General features: G+C 42.3%; 1 protein-coding gene across 2 annotated transcripts in view; it reads right to left on the minus strand.

Moving 5' to 3' along the window:
* The window catches only part of nup54 (nucleoporin 54), a 103,249-nt gene that overhangs the window by 51,569 nt on the left and 30,560 nt on the right, over positions 1-21,120 (minus strand). For both annotated transcript variants that reach the window (XM_085964230.1, XM_085964220.1), the window contains exon 3: positions 11,452-11,526. In XM_085964230.1, coding sequence (XP_085820356.1) covers positions 11,452-11,526 — 75 coding nt within the window. The remainder of the gene's footprint in view (positions 1-11,451; positions 11,527-21,120) is intronic.

The following is a 21,120-nucleotide window of genomic DNA, read 5'->3' on the forward strand; positions in this document are numbered from 1 at the left end:
AGGAGGGTCAGTAACCAGAGGACACAGATTTAAGGTAATTAGCAAATAATCGGGGGGGGGGATGGAGAAAATGTTTTTCTGAGTTCTGGTTGTTATCAGCTAGAATACATTGCTTGAAAAGGTGGAGGAAGCAGATTTAACAGTAACTATTGAAAGGGAATTTGATACATACTTGAAAAGGAGAAATGTGCAGGGCTATGGGGAAAGAGCAAGGGAGTGGGATTAATTTGATAGTTCTTTCACAGAGCTGGCACAGACACGATGGGCCAAATGGTCTCCTTCTGTGCTGTATGATTCTATGGTTAACAAATGTATATTGCTTCCTGAAGTACATATAGTGAATGAACTGTATTGTTATAACCAGTTTCCATTATTTCAGGTTAAATGCTAACTATGCAGGACCTAGTACAGACTGCGTACTATTTTGAGCTATTGCGACGAACTGCTGCAATACAGAAGGGGAATACAACCTATAATCAACACTGAATCAAAACTGAATAAAAACCTGATGATTACATGAATTGTAGAATGTTTATTACTGCAGTGCAGGGCTCCCTGTATGTACAATACATCACATTGACACGAAGCTACTCAGCTGTGGATCCGTTCGCTCATAGGTAACAATTTAGGTGTCAAAGGTTTGGTAAAACCAAAACTTAGATGAAATGAGGTACTGAAATAAATGAATGTATTAAAAATAACCTGCCACTTTGCTTGAAGTAGCAGGAAACTTCCTGTGCCAGCCAAGCCACCACTACCAAAACCAAAAGCTGTGGTTGTAGCTGCACCAAAACTTCCAATATTTAAGCCAATTGCAGTGTTAGCGTTTAGTCCGAAACCCCCCAAATTAAAGCCACTGGCTGTAGCGTTTGCAGCTCCAAGCCCACCAAAACCTGCAGAAAAGGAAGCACTGTAAAACCGATGCAAGAAACTGTTAATTGAAAGAAGAACAGCATTTTATATGATCCTGAAACAAACGTTGAGACCTTTCAATTTGGATTTTCCTAGAGCAAATTGAAATGGTATTCAGTTGCATTATAATGGAAAATACACGTGGAATTCATATTAGAACAAATACAAAACAGTGACAAATATCTGTAGGATATACAATAATAAATCTAGGATTGTGAATCATTCGTGTTACATAAAAACATTATAGACCCAAAATATTCTAGTATTAGATTTGGCCAATTAAAACACCAGAGGGCCAAGCCATCTAAAGGTTATTGTAGTACAGTATTGCCGTTCTGCTACTACACATTAGTACCACAATTAGTAAATACGGTGTATTGTATTTATAATCCGTGCTAAAGAAATTGAACCTGGTAGTTACCAGAGGCCAAAGGGGTAGAGCAGTTGTGCGGAGGGGCAAGTTCAGTATTTCCCCATTGCCTGATATATGATCCAACACCGGTTTAGTGAGTAGCTAAATCTGTATTTAAATTTCTTTATACAAAAAGCACAATTCCACGCAATGACCCCATATATCTAAGCTAGAATGTCACATGCAACTTGTATTTATATGGCACCTTAAAAATGAACATCACAAGGCGCTTCATAGAGGCATAATCAGATAAAAATAGACGCCGAGTCAAGGAAAGAGATATTAGGAAGTGTCAAAGGAGCGGGTTTCAAGGAGGATCTTGAAAGAGGAAAGGGAGGTGGAGGGACAGAGGGATATAGGGAGGGAATTCAGGGTATGGCTCCTAGATGGCTAAAGGCAGGGTTGCGAATGGGGAGGTGAAGGAGGGGAGGGGTATGCACAAAAGGCCAGAGTGAAGGCAACAAAAAGTTTGGAGGGGGGGGGGGGGGGGGGTGTTGCAAGGCTCATTGGGTTTAGAGAGATATGGAGGGGAGTTTTAAATTGAAGGTGTTGGGGGACCGGGAGCCAATGTAGGCCAGCAAGCAGAGTGACCGAGACCGGGAGCCAATGTAGGCCAGCAAGCAGAGTGACCGAGACCGGGAGCCAATGTAGGCCAGCAAGCAGAGTGACCGAGACCGGGAGCCAATGTAGGCCAGCAAGCAGAGTGACCGAGACCGGGAGCCAATGTAGGCCAGCAAGCAGAGTGACCGAGACTTGGTGCGGGGTAAGATATTGAGCAGCAGAGTTTTGGGCGAGCTGAAGTTTATGGCGGGTGGAAGAAGGGAGGCAGGCAGGAGAGCACTGGAATAGTCGGATCTGGAGGTAACAGATCCATGGAGGGTTTCAGCAGAAGATGGACTGAAGCATGGCGGAGGCAGGCAATGTTACAAGGGTGGTTTTTGTCATGGAGAGTTTACGGAGTCAGAAGCTCACCCAGGGTTGAATAGGATGCAGTGATTGCGAGCACCCTGGTGCAATCAGAGACAATGGTCACGGTGTGGGGCTGATATTGGTGGTGAGGGTATGACGTTTGTGGTAGGGGCTGGAGATGATGGCTTCAGTCTTCCCAGTGTTTAGCTGGAGGAAATTGTGGCTCATCCAAGACTGGTATCTGACAAGCAGTCTGACAACACAGAGGAAACGGAGGGACTGGCAGAGGTGGTGGAAAGGTAGAGCTGGGCATCATCAGCGCACATGTGGAAACTGACCCCATCTCGGTGGATGATGTCACCAACAGCCAGCATGTAGCTGATGGAGAAGGAGGCCAAGAACAGATCTGTGGAGGACAAGTGTGCTGGGGAAGGAAGGTAAGCCAACCTTGGAGATTCTCGGGCTACAATCAGATAGGTAAGAATACAGAGTTGCTTTCTCCCTAGAACCACATTAAATTGAAGTATTCCGCTTTGAAGATGAATGGGACTAAAATGGGCTTCCTCAAGCATCTCCTGCATAGTTGTCAAGAAAACACTGAAATCTCAAGGCTGGAGGAGGCTATAGTTTCAAACAGTCCTCTGTCCTGCTGCCTCATCATTTATATTTGGTAATGCGTTTCTCCTCAAAATACTTTTCCAGTTTTACCTTGAAGATATCTAAGCTGCCTATCTTTATAAGCTGTTCTAATAACCAATCATCCTCTCACTAATGTTTCCTTATATCCTGCCTGAATTTATTTATTCTCATTTAAATTAATTCCCCTTTGTTCTGCAACCTTGTGCCAGTACAAATAGCTCTAACTGCTCCACTATATCCTTAAGCTAAACATTGGGGGGACGGGACGGACGGATGCAATGGCACCAACCAAAGCTATTGTCTTCAACCCCCCCCAACCACAAACTCTCTGTACCCTTCCCTCCCCCCACCCAGTCACCTCAGGATGAACCAAACTGCAAACTTGACATCCAGTCAACCTCGAGCTGAGCTTCCGAATCCATATCCTGTCCATCTCGAAGACGCCTTACTTCCACCTCCGCTAGATTGCCCAGCTCTGCTCTTCCCTCAACTCATCGGTCACTGAAATCCACATCTATGCTTTTGTCACCTTCAGACTCAGTTACTCTAATGCTCTCCTTGCCAGGCTCCCAACTTCCACCCTCCTTAAAGTTCCTCTCATCCAAAACTCTGCTGCTTATATCCTGTTCCGTCTCTTATCCCTCCTGTCCTTGAGGACCTACATTGACTCCTGGTCACCTAACAACTCAAATTTCAATTGGTCATTCTTGTGTTTAGATCCCTCCATGGCCTCACCCCTCCCTATTTGTAACTTCCTCCAGGGCTACAATCAACTGCGAATTTTGACTCCAGCCTCTTGTGCATTTCCCCATCCCTTCACTCTACTACTGGCAACATTGACTTCAGCCGCCTAGGTCCCATGCTCTGAAATTCCCTGCAAGAACCCATCCGCCTTTCCACTTCCCTCTCGTGCTTTAAGATCCTCCTTATATCCCATCTTTTTGACCAAGCTTTTGGTCATCCCTCCTAATATTTTTGTTTATATATCAGTGAACCATTTGGGGCATTTTCCAAGTTAAAAGCACTATATAAATGCAAGCTGTTGTTGTTGAGCCTTTAAAAAAAAAATCTCAACCATATTTCCCCTTAGTATACTCCTTTCCAATGAAAACATTCCCAGATCTTTCAGTCTATCTGGATATGTATTATTCTCCAGATCCCTTCTTTTTGTACCTTTTCCAGATTAGTTACAGTTTGTTGTGTAAATTTCAAAACTGCACACAATACATAACAACTTATATTTATATAGCACCTTTAACGTAATAAAACATCCCAAGGCACTTCGCAGGAGCGTTATTAAGAAAGAATAAAATCTGACACCGAGCCATATTAGGAGATGTTAGGACAGATGACCAAAAGTTTGGTTAAAGAGGTAGATTTTAAGGAGCGTCTTAAAGGAGGAGAGGGAAGGAGAGATGGAGAGCTTTAGGGAGGGAATTCCAAAGCTTAGGATCTCGGCAGCAGAAGGCACGACCGCCAATGGTGTAGCGATTAAAATCGAGAATGTTCAAAAGGCCTGAATAGGCAGAGCACAGAGGTCATGGGGGATTACAGGGCTGGAGGAGATTACAGAGATAAGGAGGGAACGAGGCCATGGAGGGATTTGAAAACAAGGATGAGATTTTTAAATTCAAGGCGTTGCTTAACTGGGAGCCAGTATAGGTCAGCAAGCACAGGGGAGATGGGTGAGCGGGATTTGGTGCGAGTTCAGACATGGGCGGCAGAGTTTTGGATGACCTCAAGTTTACAGAGGGTAGAAAGTGGGATACTGGCCAAGAGTGCGTTGGAATAGTCAAGTCTAGAGGTGTAAAGGCATGGATGAGGGTTTCATCAGCTGATAAGTTGAGGCAAGGGCGGAGACGGGCGATATTACGAAGGTCATAGTGATAACCAATGGGCTCTGTACAAGGGTGGGATTACTTCCTTTGATCTACCCTTCATTCCTATTTCCTTCCAGCCCTTAACAGTGTTGAAGCTTTTCCCCATCCTCCATTGCATTAACCACTCCTGCCAGCTACTGGTCCCAACATCGAGTCCTACTCATCATACCTTTCCAGCCAGGATACTTCCCATTAACAGACACTGAGTCACCCATGCCCAGTCAATTTTCAATCTCTGTCTCAGCACATTGCCGCGAATACAGTGTCTGCTAATTTAATTATCTAGTTTTTTATGTGGTACCTTATCAATTGTCTTCCACTGATAAGAGTACATTGATCCAGGTACATTGCATCTTTTGTTACTTTATCAAAAATTCTATTAAATTGCTCTGGCTTTCCCTTCTGTAATTCATGCTGATTTTTTCCAATTAGTTCATATTTCTCTCAGTACTCCACGACCTTGTCCTTGGTAATTGATTCTAGAACTTTATCTGATAACGATGTCAGTCTAACTAGTCTATAGTTACTCAGATCTCTCCCCGCATGTCCTATTCTCTTTTTAAATAAGAGCATTAGATATGGCATTCCGTAGTCATAGGAACAGGAGTAGACCATTCAGCCCCGCAAGCCTGTTACACCGTTCAGTTAGATTATGGCTGATCTGTACCTCAACTCCAGTTACCTGCCTTTGCTCCATATTCCCCGATACCCTTACCCAACTAATCCCCCAGTGTTACTCCTTTTTCTAGCAAATCCCCAAATATCTCTGCCAGTGATGCTGCTGGCTCATCCTCGAGTTCCTTATGAGTTCTTTGGTGTATCCCATCCAGGCTAGGTGCTTTACTTACTTGAATCTCATTCAAATATCCAGCTATCAATTCAGTAGTAATGTTAATTTTATTACTACCTAATCTGTTTCTCTTGGATCATCCATTTTTCCTCTGCACTATATTGTACTTTTAACCTGCAAATATTGAACTGGAGAATTTACTCAACTTCTTCACAGATTTTGACTCCTGTTTCTGTAGTCAGTGGTTTCATTGTCTCTTGTTAAGTTTTTCCTTTTCCTGCTGATGTATTTAATACTTTTTTTTTATCAGTTGTTTGTATTCCCTTAGGAATTCTAGATTCATATGCTTGCTTTGCTTTTTTAACAATCATATTACACTGACTTTCTTCTTGTACTAATTCTTCCTTTCCTGTGTTGTCCAACAATTTAAAGAAATATCCACGATATCTTCACCATGGAGACCTGCTCGCTCCTTGGTCCCTCAGTAGAATCACAGCTGAGTGTTAGTTTTTCAACAGATTTAGTGTACTGCCAGCTATTACCAAGACAATCATTGGGCAGTGACAGTGGAGTATGGAATCAGAAGGATGAGTTGCCACTTGAAGTTGATCGTGGTAAAAAGAAAAGTTGGTATTTTCCTACCCAATTCTTTGATAACAGACTACAGAATCCAATCTACCTATCAAGCTCATATGTGGCCACATAAACACACGAGACACTCGGGACAAAATGATCAATGGAAGCAAGTGAAAATGACCTTTCACACTTTAGCTTTTGTTACCTTCCCTATTATCCAAGCTGGCATTCTTTGCCCACTATTCTTCCTAAATCCCTTCAGTTATACATTCATCCACTGCCACCTCAATTATCTTTTCCAAGACAAATGTCCACTTTTCATGACCTGATGTTTACATCCTCTTCGTAAATTATTCATCTAATTAAACAGCTCATTCAATTGTAGCATAAGGGTCCAACTCGCTTCACGGTTACGTCAGAACCACACCCTTATTGAATATCCTAGAAATATCAAGGGACTACTGCATGACATCATAGCATCAAAAGAATCAATACATTTCTGGAGCATAACATAAGAAATAGGAGCAGGAGTAGGCCAATCGGCCCCTCGAGCCTGCTCCGCCATTCAATAAGATCATGGCTGATCTGATCCTAACCGCCAATCCACTATCACAGAACCATCTCCTGAATCTAACAGAATTAGACACACAAAATAGGAGCAGGATCAGGCTACACGGCCCCTGGGCCCGCTCCGCTACCCACAGGGCCATGACCGCTCCGAACCTAGACTCATGTCCAAATTCCTGCCCGCTCCCCGTAACCCTTAATTCCCTTTACTTCTAGGAAACTGTCTATTTCTGTTTTAAATTTATGTAATGATGTAGCTTCTACAGCTTTTTGGGGCAGCATATTCCATGGACCTACCACCCTCTGAGTGAAGTAGTTCCTCCTCATCTCAGTTTTGAAAGAGCAGCCCCTTATTCTAAGACTATGCCCCCTAGTTCTAGTTTCACCCATCATCGGGAACATCCTCCCCGCATCCACCCGATCCAACCCCTTCACAATCTTATATGTTTCAATAAGATCGCCTCTCATTCTTCTGAACTCCAATGAGTAGAGTCCCAATCTACTCAACCTCTCCTCATATGTCCATCCCCTCATCCCCGGGATTAACCGAGTGAACCTTCTTTGTACTGACTCGAGAGCAAGTATGTCCTTTCTTAAGTATGGACACCAAAACTGTACGCAGTATTCCAGGTGCGGTCTCACCAATACCTTGTACAACTGAAGCAACACCTCCCTATTTTTATATTCTATCCCCCTAGCAATGAAAGCCAACATTCCATTGGCCGCCTTAATCACTTGCTGCACCTGCATACTAACCTTTTGAGTTTCGTGCACCAGGACCCCCAGATCCCTTTGTACTTCAGTACTTTCCAGTTTCTTGCCATTAAGATAATAACTTGCTCTACGATTTTTCCTGCCAAAGTGCATAACCTCACACTTTCCAGTATTGTATTCCATCTGCCAAATCTCTGCCCACTTACTTAGTCTGTCTATGTCCCCTTGCAGGTTTTTTATGTACTCCTCACTCACTACTTTCCCTCCCATCTTAGTATCATCTGCAAACTTTGATATGTTACACTCGGTCCCCTCCTCCTCCAAATCGTTAATATAGATTGTAAAGAGTTGGGGACCCAGCACTGACCCCTGCGGAACACCACTAGTTACTGATTGCCAGTCTGAGAATGAACCATTTATCCCAACTCTCTGCCTTCTTTTAGATAGCCAATCCTCTATCCATGCCAGAATATTACCCCCAATCCCGTGATTTTTTTATCTTAAGCAATAATCTTTTGTGTGGCACCTTGTCAAATGCCTTTTGGACGTCTAAATACACTACGTCCACTGGTTCCCCTTTATCCACCCTATATGTTACTTCCTCAAAGAACTCCAGCAAATTTGTCAAACATGACTTCCCCTTCATAAAACCATGCTGACTTTGTCCTATTAATTTATGATTATCCAAATGTCCTGTTACTGTCTCCTTAATAATGGACTCCAAAATTTTACCTACCACAGATGTTAGGCTAACCGGTCTATAGTTTCCAGCCTTCTGTCTACTGCCCTTTTTAAATAAGGGTGTTACATTAGCAGTTTTCCAGTCTGCCGGGACCTTTGCCAAGTCCAGGGAGTTTTGGAAAATTATTACCAATGCATCCACAATCCCTACCGCCACTTCCCTCAAGACCCTAGGATGTAAGCCATCAGGTCCAGGTGATTTATCCGCCTCGAGTCCCATTATTTTACCGAGTACCACTTCCTTAGTGATTTTGATCGTGTTTAGCTCCTCCCCCCCTATAGCCCCCTGTTTGTCCAGTGTTGGGATATTCTTAGTGTCTTCTACTGTAAAGACTGATATAAAATATTCATCCAGTGTTTTTGCCATCTCCATATTTCCCACCATTAATTTCCCGGTCTCATCCTCGAAGGGACCAACATTTACTTTAGCCACCCTTTTTCTTTTTATATAACTATAAAAACTCTTACTATCTGTTTTTATATTTTTTGCTAATTTACTTTCATAATCTATCTTCCCTTTCTTAATCAATCTTTTTGTTATTTTTTGCTGTCTTTTAAAGTTTTCCCAATCCTCTATCCTCCCACTAGATTTGGCTACCTTATATGCCCTTGTTTTTAGTCGAATACTATCCTTAATTTCTTTACTTAGCCACGGATGGCTGTCTTTTCTTCTCAGTGGAATATATATTTTTTGGAAGTTGTAAAATAACTCCTTAAATGTACACCACTGATCATGTATCGTCTTACCCTTTAATCTATTTTCCCAATCCACTCTACTCAATTCCGCTCTCATACCTTCATAGTCTCCTTTATTCAAGCTTAGCACGCTTGTTTGAGATCCAACCTTCTCACCCTCTAATTGAATATGGAATTCAACCATGTTATGGTCACTCATTCCAAGGGGATCCTTTACTAGGACATTATTAATTAATCCTGTCTCGTTACACAGGACCAGATCTAAGGTTGCTTGCCCCCTGGTCGGTTCAGTTACATACTGCTCAAGAAACCCATCCCTAATACACTCAATGAACTCATCCTCATGCAGGAGAGCAAGTGGCACAAATTGACTAGTCTAAGAAAGAACTTGCATTTATATAGAGCCTTTCATGCCCACGGGAGATCCCAAAGCGCTTTACAGCCAATGAAGTACTTCTGAAATTTAGTCACTGTTGTAATGGAGGGAAATGCAGCAGCCAATTTGCACACAGCAAGGTCCCACAAATAGCAATGAGATAAATAACCAGATAACCTGTTTTAGTGGTCAATGAAGGTCTAGGCTCTGGCAGAACTCCCCTGCTCTTCTTTGAATAGTGCCATGGGATCTTTTCACATCCACCTGAGAGGGCAGATGGGGCCTCATTTTAACATCTCATCGGAAAGACGGCACCTCAGTGTCATCCTAAATTATGCGCTCAAGCCTCTGGAGTGGGGCTTGAACCCATAATCTTCTGACTCAGATGAGAGAGTGAGCCAAGGTTGACACCTAGTCAACCAAAGTACAAATTTCAGGAAATCTTTTGTCACGTAAAGCCAATACAAGCGAGGTTTCGTGTCATATAATGACTACAAAAACCATGTTTAGTTTCAGTCACAGGACGGAGAAAAACCACACACGAATCTTGGGCTACAAACTGTGTTGCTTTACTCCAAAAAAGGAAAACAAAATTAAAGCACCACAAGAGCTCTAATAAATTAAAGTGACAACAATAAATGTATCTGTATAGAGTAACTGTACTACTGCTGTAAATTCCCATTTATTGACAAATATGGGATAAGTTTCTCTCCAGTTTTGGCTAAATGTAAAACAAAGCAACTCATCAAGTTGTGTGGAAACTCAGTGATTATTCCTTCACAGATTCTTCCTCTGCTCCATTTGATCCTGTGTAGTCTGTTGTAGCTCTACCCCACCCTATTAAAAGACTGTCTCACTTTCTACATCAAAATAAGTTGTGTTTTTTTCCTTTTTGGGATTAATTTCTCGGTTTAATGTTCGTGTAATGGCCTCTAGAGACTGAAAAGTTGTTATAATTAATCAAAAATACTCCTACTTGACAAATGCTGAGTAAACTTTACAATCTCTTCACTTCAGTAATGTCTAAAAACAGCAGTGATTTAAGTGGTAGAGACCATTTGGAGCAGGGTGAGGGGAGTCTTTAAATGTATAACATAATCTTGAAGTTCTGATCACTACAAAGTTTACCAGGCTTGTAAATTTGCACACTGCTCTTCAGTCTTTGCTGTAAATCAACAACTTGCATTGACATAAGCATCTTTAACACAGAAAAAACAAAAGGCACATCACAGAGCTGTGAGGAAAAAATAGATGTCAATACAAAGAATGAGATATAGGATTGACAAAAGCTTAATCAAAGAGATGGGTTTTAAGGAGAAAAGGAAGGTGGCGAGGCAGTGGTTTATGCAATTCCAGAGTGTGGGGTCTAAGCAGTTAAAGTCACAGCGGTGACTGGTGAGGAAGTGCACAAGAGGCCAGAGTCAGAGGAATGGAGAGTTCGAGCGCGAGGGAGCTACATAGATAGGGAAGGGTGAGGCCATGAAGGCACTTCAACACAAGGATGAGAATTTTAAATGAACCACATTTGGGAACCGGGAGCCAATGTAAACATTATCTCGTAACACAGGAACATACGGAACAGAAGTTGGCCATTCAGCACCTCGAGCCTACTCCACTATTCAATTAGATCATGGCTGATCTGCACCTCAACTCCATTTTCCCACTTTTGCTCTATATTCCTTGATACCCTTACCTTACAAAAATCTATCTGTCTCAGTCTTGAAAGCTCAAATTGACCCAGCATCCACACCCTTTTGGGGGAAAGAATTCCAAATTGCTACCACCCTTTGTGTGAAGAAATGCTTCCCGATTTCACTACTGAATAGCCTAGCTCTAATTTTAAGATTACGTCCCCTTGTTCTTGATTCCCCCGCCGGAGGTAACCACACAGGAATACTACTAGGGGTCTAAAGAACTTTTTTAGGCTATACAATTACTAACTACATCATACTTCATTTCATTTATCAATAATGTTCATTAAATGGAACGGTTACATTATCAAATAACTGGTACTATTAACGACTGTCAAGTCACACTAGGTAAAGTTGTATCTATTTATGAGAATTATTTCCACAGAAACATTTTAAACAGCAAGTTCACTGAACTGTGTGGAGGGGAGTGGAGGGTAAGATGGCTTGCAGTAAATGCCTATTAAAAGGAAAATGCTGGAATTTTATAGTGCAATATTTGACCAGCAAAAGATCTATGAAGTAAGTTGATACAATAAACATTACAGTACCTGTAGATGCTCCAAAAGGAAAACCTGCTGCTTGTCCACTTGTGGTAGTGGTGGTGGTTCCAAATGGGCCAAAACCTGGACAAAAAAATACATAATATAGCACACAAAATGTTAATTTAGATGGCACTCACATTTTATTGTATTAAATTTTAAACAGTAAGGTTTTAGCAATCTGATGAAGGGTCCCACTCGAAAGACTAACCTAAGTTTTTCTTCATAGATGCTCAGCAACCTGCTCTGCAGGTCCAACATTGTCTGTCATTATTTTAAATTTCCAGCACTCCCAGTTTTTCTTTTTATCTCTTAGAAAGGGAAGTAAAGTCTAGCGACAGTATTTTTGCTTCAAAGTGCTTTCTCATTTTAAAGAAGAAAATGGTAGGCCATGGGAGAACTTTGATGGAAGCTTTTAAACATCCATATTCTTACAATCATAGTGTTAGGCCTCCCTCCCTGCCTGGTAACCACTGAAAGAGAGCACCTAGTTCTGGCTCCACAGGAACCAGTGGGGAGGGGGAAGGTGGGGCCATGATTGTGGTCTGTCCAGAGTGTCATTCAAAATCCACTTGAGCCTGGAAAACTACATTATTGGTTGTGAATTCAGATTTCCCAGCCTGTAGCATGGTTTGGTGGGGTCCAACATTTCCAGAGAAGCTCTAGGTCAGTTTAAAATCAGCCCCCATTCCACCACCACCTCCCCCCGTTGGTGATGTCACTGGAACAGTAAGGATGGAGATCCACTCTACAGTCTTCAGTGCTGGTAAGAAAGAAGTCAATAAAAATTCTAACGGTTAATATTTTCTTCTCTAAAATATTTGTTCTTTGAACAAAAGGAACCTTCCCTTTCAAGTATTAAGGATTATGGAAAAGGTGCCGAGTTCTTTTTGATTGGTAAATACAGCAGTGGACATAAAAGGTTATCTGGCCTAGGGGAACAGACATTTTAGCAGGATAATATGTCTAGCGTAGACTTTAAGCAATGCAGTAGAAGTGAATCATTTAGAAATTTAGTGAATGTAAAAGATTCCATGGCACTATTCGATTAAGAGCAGGGGAGTTCTCCCCAGTATCCTGGACAATATTTATCTCTCAACCAACAACCAAAACGGATGACCTTGTCATTATCTCATTGCAGGATCGGACAAAGTCAACGTGGATTCACAAAAGGTAAATCGTGCTTGACTAATTTACTGGAATTTTTTGAGGATGTAACTGGTAGATTAGATAAGGGAGAACCAGTGGATGTGGTGTATTTGGACTTCCAGAAGGCTTTCGTTAAAGTCCCGCATAAGAGATTAGCGTGTAAAGTTAAGGCACATGGGATTGGAGGCAAGGTACTGACTTGGATAGAGAACTGGAAGCAAAGAGTTGGAATAAACGGGTGTTTTTCCGAGTGGCAGGCAGTGACTAGTGGGGTACCGCAGGGATCGGTCCTAGGACCCAGCTATTCACAATATATATAAATGATCTAGACGAGGGAACTAGATGTAATATCTCCAAGTTTGCAGATGACACAAAGCTGGGTGGGCGTGTGTGCTGTGAGGAGGATGCCGAGAAAATCCAGGATGACTTGGATAGGTTGGGTGATTGGGCAGAAGCATGGCAGATGCAGGATAATGTGGATAAATGCGAGGTTATCCACTTTGGTGGCAAAAACAGGAAGGCAGATTATCTGAACGGCAATAGATTGGGAGAAGGGGAAGTGCAACGAGACCTGGGTGTCCTTGTGCACCAGTCACTGAAGGTAAGCATGCAGGTGCAGCAGGCGGTTAAGAAGGCAATGGTATGTTGGCCTTCGTAGCGAGAGGGTTCGAGTACAGGAACAAGGATGTCTTGCTGCAGTTGTACAGGGCCTTGGTGAGACCACACCTTGAGTATTGTGTGCAGTTTTGGTTGCCTTATCTGAGGAAGGATGTTCTTGCCATGGAGGGAGTGCAGTGAAGATTCACCAGGCTGATACCTGGGATGGCAGGAATGACGTACGAGGAGAGATTGGGTCGATTGGGCTTATACTCGCTGGAGTTTAGAAGAATGAGAGGGGATAAAATTCTGACAGGACTGGACAGACTAGATGCAGGAAGGATGTTCCCGATGGTCGGGGGGTCCAGAACCAGGGGTCACAGTCTAAGGATAAGGGGAAAGCCATTTAGGACAGAGATGAGGAGGAATTTCTTCACCCAGAGAGTGGTGAACCTGTGGAATTCTCTACCACAGAAGGCAGTGGAGGCCAATTCATTAAATATAGTCAAGAAGGAGTTAGATATATTTCTTAAGGCTAAAGGGATCAAGGGATATGGGGAGAAGGCAGGGACAGGGTACTGAGTTTGGATGATCAGCCATGATCTCATTGAATGGCGGAGCAGGCTCGAGGGGTCGAATGGCCTACTCCTGCTCCTATCTTCTATGCTGTTTGTGGGACCTTGCTGTGCCCAAATTAGTTGCCGCGTTTCCTACATCACAAAAGTACTTTATCGGCCTAAAGTCACAAAAGGCGCGATATAAATTCAAGTCTTTCTTCCTTTCTTTTGTTTAACATACAAGTATGAAACAAATTTTAAATTAAACTAAATGAGTTTTGTTTGTAAATCGGGCTATGCGATACACAACAATTTATTATACTTTCAGTAAACAGATATCCTGTGTGATACTAGAATTTGGCGTTGTGGTCGTTGGTGTTGGCACTTTTATTACTCAGTGCTTCCGGCTAGTTTTGAGAGAGGCTGGACATTTATTAGTGAACTAGTTGTTTGTTTGTTTTTTTAACAACAATCTGGCAGGTTTTCTGGTGCTAGGCCACAGATTTATTGAACTCAAATTCACAACTTGCCATGGTGGGACTTGAACTCATGGCCTCTGGGTTGTCCAGTACAATAATCACCACACTACTGTACCCATGAATATGATTATGCAGTAATGCAAGCCCCCACACACAAATGTGAACGCAGTTTTCACACACTACACACACACAATCACACACTACACACACACAATCACACACACACACACTACACACACACACACACAGTGAGTCTCCAATTCACAATCAAGCAAAACTCCCTAAAAACACAAAAAACAATACCCCCGAAGATGAGATAACCCCGCCCATCCCCCTCTGCAAATCTAGAATACCCGAAAGCTTCAGCTATTAAGTTCCCCGGCCTGAAACTGAAGAGGTCGCCCTCTAATTGGTGGATTTTGACAAATCAGGTAACAGCCTTCAGGCGTGAAAGTTTTAAAGAGCTGAAGTTCAAAACTGCTGAAGGCAGCAAAGACAGGAAGCTGCAGAATCTTTGCAGGCGGATCAAAAGAGCTTTTGGACAGTCCTGTCTTAGATCAATTTCATCAGTGAGTCCCAGCTTCTTATACCTTTGAGAGTATCATAACGAGGCTTCGATATCTAAGTAAGCTTTTGGTAACATGCTCAGGATAACAAACAGAGCAACCTTTCTATTTATTATTGTAGCTATTGGAATTATCCAGTGCCTCCATAGGATCTCATTGTCAATATGCAGTAGAGCATCTCAGTATTAGGCCCCGTGTTAAGTTTAAACTATTAAGCTTATTTATGTAATGAAAGATGAACAAGCAAATAAGTGATGGAATAAAAGTATATAGATCCGTTCATGTTCATGGTGGAAATCCTATCCAGTTTCTCAGAAGGCAAACAGCAAGAGCTGGCAATCTAAATTCTCCACTTGGCTGGATGAATGCAGCTCCAACAACACAAGAAGCTCGACACCATTCAGGACAAAGCAGCCCGCTTGATTGGCACCCCACCCACCACCTTAAACATTAACTCCCTCCACCACCGGTATACCGTGGCTGCAGTGTGCACCATCTATAAGATGCACTGCAGCAACTCGCCAAGGCTTCTTCGACAGTGCCTCTCAAACCCGCAACCTCTACCACCTAGAAGGTCAAGAGCAGCAGGTGCATGGGAACACCACCACCTCCAAGTTTCCCTCCAAGTCACACACCATCCTGATTTGGAAATATATTGCCGTTCCTTTATCGTCACTGGGTCAAAATCCTGGAACTCCCTCCCTAACAGCACTGTGGGAGTACCTTCACCACACAGACTGCAGCGGTTCAAGAAGGCGGCTCACCACCACCTTCTCAAGGGCAACTAGGGATGGGCAATAAATGCTGGGCTTGCCAGCAGCACCCACATCCCATGAATGAATAAAAAATGCTAAGCTATAATTTTGTTAACAATTTAAATATACATCGTGTTTCTTTCCTTCTTGTATTTCTTAATGCTATGTCACCTAGGAATTCTAAAATAACTCTCAGATTCCAACAGCTACAGATCGTTATCCCCGAAAAATGTTACTGGGGATTCCTAAGTTTGAAAAGCTATCAAACACATTTGTAAAAAAAAAAGCATAGTAGGGCAAGTGGAGTGTGTTGCAGTGGGAGAACATCTGGGTAATAGTGATCATAATATAATTAGGTTTAAAACAGTTATGGAAAGGGACAAAGATAAATCAAAAGTGAAAATATCTAACTGAAAGAGAGCCAACTTCAGTGATTTGAGAAGGGATCTGGTACAGGTGGCCTGGAAACAAAGATTGGCCAGGAGAACAGTAAATGAGCAATGGCAGGCCTTCAAGGGTAAAAACCAAGCAATTCCCATAAGGAGGAAAGATGGGGCATCCAAAGTTAGAACTCCCTGGATGACAAAGGAAAGTGAGATTAAAATAAAACAGAAAAAGGTTTATGACAAATGCCAGGTATAGAATACAGTACAAAACCAGGCAGAGTATAGAGCATGCAGGGGGAAATTGTAAAAAGGATACAATAACAACTAAGCGAGAGCATAAGGAAAGATTGGCGGGCAATATAAAAGGGAACCCAAAAATCTTAACAACATATAAAAAGTAAAAGGATAGTTAAAGTAATGGTGCGGCAGATTAGGGACAAAAAAGAAAATCTTCTTGTGGAGGCAGAGGGCATGACTGAGATACTGAGTGAGTACTGTGCATCTGTCTTCACAAAAGAGGATGAAGTTAATGTTGCAGCAGAGGAGAGGGGAGTAGAGATATTGGATACGGCAGATGTAATTTAATGCAGATAAGTGTGAAGTGATGCACTTTGGGAGAAACAACATGGAGAGGCAGTATAATCTAAATGGTACTATTTTGAGGGGAGATGCAAGAGCAGATGAACCTAGGGGTGCATATTCACAAATCCTTGAAGGTGCCAGGGCAAGTTGATAAGTTGGTTAAGAAAGCATATAGGATACTTGGCATTGTAAATAGGGGCACTAAATACAAAAACAAGGAAGTCATGCTAAACCTTTAAAAATCACTGGTTAGGCCTCAGGGAGTATTGAGTACAATTCTGGGCACCACACTTTGGGAAGGATGTCAAGGCCCTGGAGAGGGTGCAGAGGAGATTTACCAAGATTATACCGGGGATGAGGGATTTCAGTTATGCGGAGAGATTGGAGAAGCTGGGATTGTTCTCCTTAGAGCAGAGGAGGTTAAGGGGAGACCTAGTAGAGGTATTCAAAATTATAAAGGGTTTTGATAGCAAGTAGGGAGAAACTATTTCCTCTGGTAAGTGAGTCAATAACCAGAGGTCATAGATTTAAAATAATTGGCAAAAGAACTAGAGGGGAAATAGAGAATTATTTTCCCTCACAGAGGGCTGTTAAGATCTGGAACGTACTACCTGAAAGGGTGGTGGGATCACATTCCATAGGAACTTTGAAAGGGCAATTGGTGCTTGAAGGGGACTAATTTGCAGGATTAGGGGGAAAAAGCTGGGATGTGGAACTAATTGGATAGCTCTTGCAAAGAGCCAGCACAGGCACGACAGGCTGAATTGCCTCCTTCTGTGATTCTAGCTGCAATACACATAACTAAACAAATCAGTCTATATTTGTTTGAAAGTAGTTTATTTCTTCCCCCTGAAGCTTTACAGACAACCAACAAAATTTCCAATATTTGTATTGAATAAAGATGGGCACAATATTCTGAATAGTTAGTTTTCTTTAAAAAAAAACTTTGTAACTAATGACTGAATTAAAGGAACCTCTAAAAAACCAAAACAAGACAGGACCTTTGTCACAATCCCTATTCCCTGCTTCTGTCCCATAACCATCTCTCTGTCCATGCAGCTAATCCTCTTTAATATATAGGCCTTAATGTTCACTGCACATTTCTTATGTGGGACCTCGTTGAATACCTTCTAAAATTCCATGGCCCGGATTTTGCAGTAGGAATAACAGTGAGGATATCAGCGCTCACCGTTATTAAGGAGTAAATTTGACATCAACTTCCAGCATCCACACATGCGCAGTTAAATGCAGCAATCAGGAAGCTGCTGTCAGAGTTCCCCTGCACTTCCACAAGCTCCGCTGCACCGGTACCTCGCTGAGAGACTCAGCAGTCACACAGATGCAACGGTGTGAAGTTGCAGTACTTGCCCACTAGATACCCACTAAACACACCAGAAAAAGTTAGGGCTTGTCCATTCAAGTGTAAGTTATTTTTTTTAGCAGTGAGAGAAGTCTTAATTACTACCAAACAACCTCTCTGGCAGTGAAAATTTACTTTTACAAGTGTGGAATCTCATTCCTTCAAATTTTAATTATTGTTGTAGACTAAAAAAAATTAAAAATTAAAATAATTTTTTTTAATGTTTTTCTTTCCATCACTTATATCTCTCTTAATCCCATCTTTCTTTTGCTCTCTTTCTCTCACTTTCTGTACATGATTTTACATCGAATTAAATATTCTAACTTCCTGGTTTAGACTGTGTGGGGGAAAAATTCGGTATTGCCCCATTTGGGGCGCTATTATTGACGGTGTGCAAAGTTTAGCGCCTGGCGCTAATTATTGCCTCCGACAGCAAACTTGGCTTTTATCGCCCCTGGAGGTGATTGGAGCGCTAAATCAGGTGCTACACACCTCTCTTAAAGCGCTAAGGCCGAGGAGCGAGGCGCTACCTCACAGTGCTGGCGAAGCTCATGTGATTTCAGTCAGCAATGGAACACAGACACACTGGTACCGTCCAATTCTTAAAGGGGAGTTCTGAAGAATGGTCATCGACCTGAAACGTTAAATCTGTTTCTCTCTTCACAGATGCTGCTTGACCTGCTGAGTTTCTCCTGCATTTTCTGTTTTTATCTTAAAGGGGAGGGTTGATCTTGCTCTCCATCCACATCCTGCTCATTGCAGCCTTGAATCTCGGACTGAATCTCAGCCTGGAGCGACCTGTACATCAAATCTGCTGGAAAGAACAATGGAGAGAACCAGGGGAAGAGCTCAGAGTGCAGACCCCATAGTCTCTTCTAAATCGATACAAGGGCAAATCAAAACCAACCTGCAAAGTGCTGCTCAGTACCCAAAACTCCTTCACACAGCGTTGAATCTCTCCAGAAGTCTCTCTCTCTCTCAGAATTCATGGTGCAAAAATGTCACCGACAGAAAAAGGCAGGAAGTGGTCGCCTTTAAATAGCGCTCCCCTAGTCCCTTTCTGGCAGCATAACGCTCCCCTCAACCTGTCGTTGCTAGCGGCAGGCGGTAAGGCAGGGGGCGCCACTCAATATCCAGTCCGGGGCGTTGTGCACTCGACTGACGTCACGATCTGCCGGCGCAGGAGATCGTGGCGGTATTGTTTAGCGCTGCCGCAAAATGTCCGGTCAATTTCGCGAGAGGCGCAGATATCGCCACGCCCGGGCGCTAGTTGCTTTGTGCCCCACTTAGCGCCCTCTTAAGGCGCTAACGGGTGGCGCTACCAACTGAATTTTTCCCCCTGTGTCTCAGTAAAGATTCTTCAATCTGATTGGTTGAGGAGACATGCTGTTGCTTTCCCTGTTCATACAGGTCCCAGATCCCCTGTAGAAGGCGCCACACTGAAATGGCTCTCTAATTACCGTAAGTTGCTGTGCAAAAGTCCACTTAAAAGTCTGTGGGCAGCTGTAAGCGTAATTAATGGTGAGTGCCATTGGTTCGCCACTGACAGCACAATCCGGGCCCATAATTCCATTCCTCAAAAAAAATCAATTAAATCAGTCAAGCATCAAAAGTTTGATAAAGGGTTGGTTGCCTAGTTTGAGAATTGGCCACGCTCAAGGTCAGAAAGTTTGCCTGTTTCCAAGTTAAATACTAATTGCCTAAGCGTACTAACCTTAAAAATTAGGAAACTATTTAGAACTTAAAAGTTCAAATACCATTCTGTGGAAATTGAGATTGATTTGTATCTGTAAACAAAGATATGTTTTTTTTTTAAAGAGGATAAACTATGACCATTCAAAATAATGGGCCATATTTTGCTGTAGCAGAGTATCGAACGGTGTCGCCTGTTAGAATTCCCCTTGCACATTTCGTTCTTTTAATTTTTTGCATGACAAGTTGCTGAAAGTGCGAGCTGATAACACCGCAGCGAGGGAAACTAGGCATCTGGAACCTGAGTGAACGGTGTATCTCCTTAATCAATCAGAGTGAAGGATTGAGAACTAAACTGCGCAAGGACCGAGAAGGAAGTGTAAACTAGAGTGGGTGAATTCAATATCAAATCAGTTACAGAAAGAGAAATAGAGAGGGGAAAAAAGATTGGATTAAGAGAGAGAAATAAGACAAATGAAAAGTATTTTTTTTTACATTTTTAAAATCTCCAAAAACAATTAATACCTGAAGGAATGAGACTCCACACTTGTAATAGTTAATTTTCAGTGCCAGTGTAAAGTAGGGAAACCCAGCAGTCACTTTGCACACAGCATGGTCCCATAAACAGCAATGAGATAAATGAGCAGATAATTTTTTTATGGTGTTGGTTGAGGCATAAATGTTGGCCAGGACAACTCCCCTGCCCTTCTTCAAATAGTGCCATGGGATCTTTTACTTGAAAGAGAATGCGGAACTACAAATGGGCAAACATGTCAACGTGGCAGCTACTAATCAGAAATCCTTGGGAAAACTGTGCTAACACTGAAAACGCCACAGTTAAACGGGCACGGAGGTCGCAAATTAAGCCAGAACCTGATCTACCACACAATCACACTGACTTGGAAATTTTAACAGGAAGAAACACAAAGCAAACCAACCTTGAGATTAGTTTCGCTCCAAAAACTATCCAAACATATGCCACAAAGATAAGCACAGATGAGAGAGGCCATTCATCTCAGCTAGTTCATCCCTCTGTAGAAACCTAGGATCTATGATGGCCTATGTCAATGCAGCCTCTCAAGAGACTCAATGCTGAAACATCTCCCGTTGCAGATATATGTGGCACGGGAAAGCAAGTTTTTACTTGCGAGAGGAAATTATGCAATTGGAAGCAATGGAAAAGGGAAAAACAATTATGTTTAGTATGGAGTTACTTCGCTCTGCACATCCAAAATATATGGGGCACCTATACAAATCCACCTGTATAAGCATTGCATAATCACAAGTTAATAATTAGTAAGCCACATAACATTGTAAAACCAGCAAATAATAATTATTCTAGGATGGCACAATTGTCCCATTTATTAAAAAAAGTCACTTCTTCCACTTAAATTCTACTTGTCCCAGAAATAACTTAAAAAAGGCGACACACGCTCAAGATATCAGAGCAACCTGTAAAGCCCAGACAGTAAAAACATCCACTCATACCAAATTGAGCTGACAGAGAAATATAGTGTTGCACTGAGATGAAGACACGGTATACGTATCTTTCTCA

This window comes from Somniosus microcephalus, chromosome 2 (assembly GCF_052327205.1).
Source record: "Somniosus microcephalus isolate GS21.2 chromosome 2, FLI_Smic_1.0, whole genome shotgun sequence".
Classification (NCBI taxonomy): domain Eukaryota; kingdom Metazoa; phylum Chordata; class Chondrichthyes; order Squaliformes; family Somniosidae; genus Somniosus; species Somniosus microcephalus.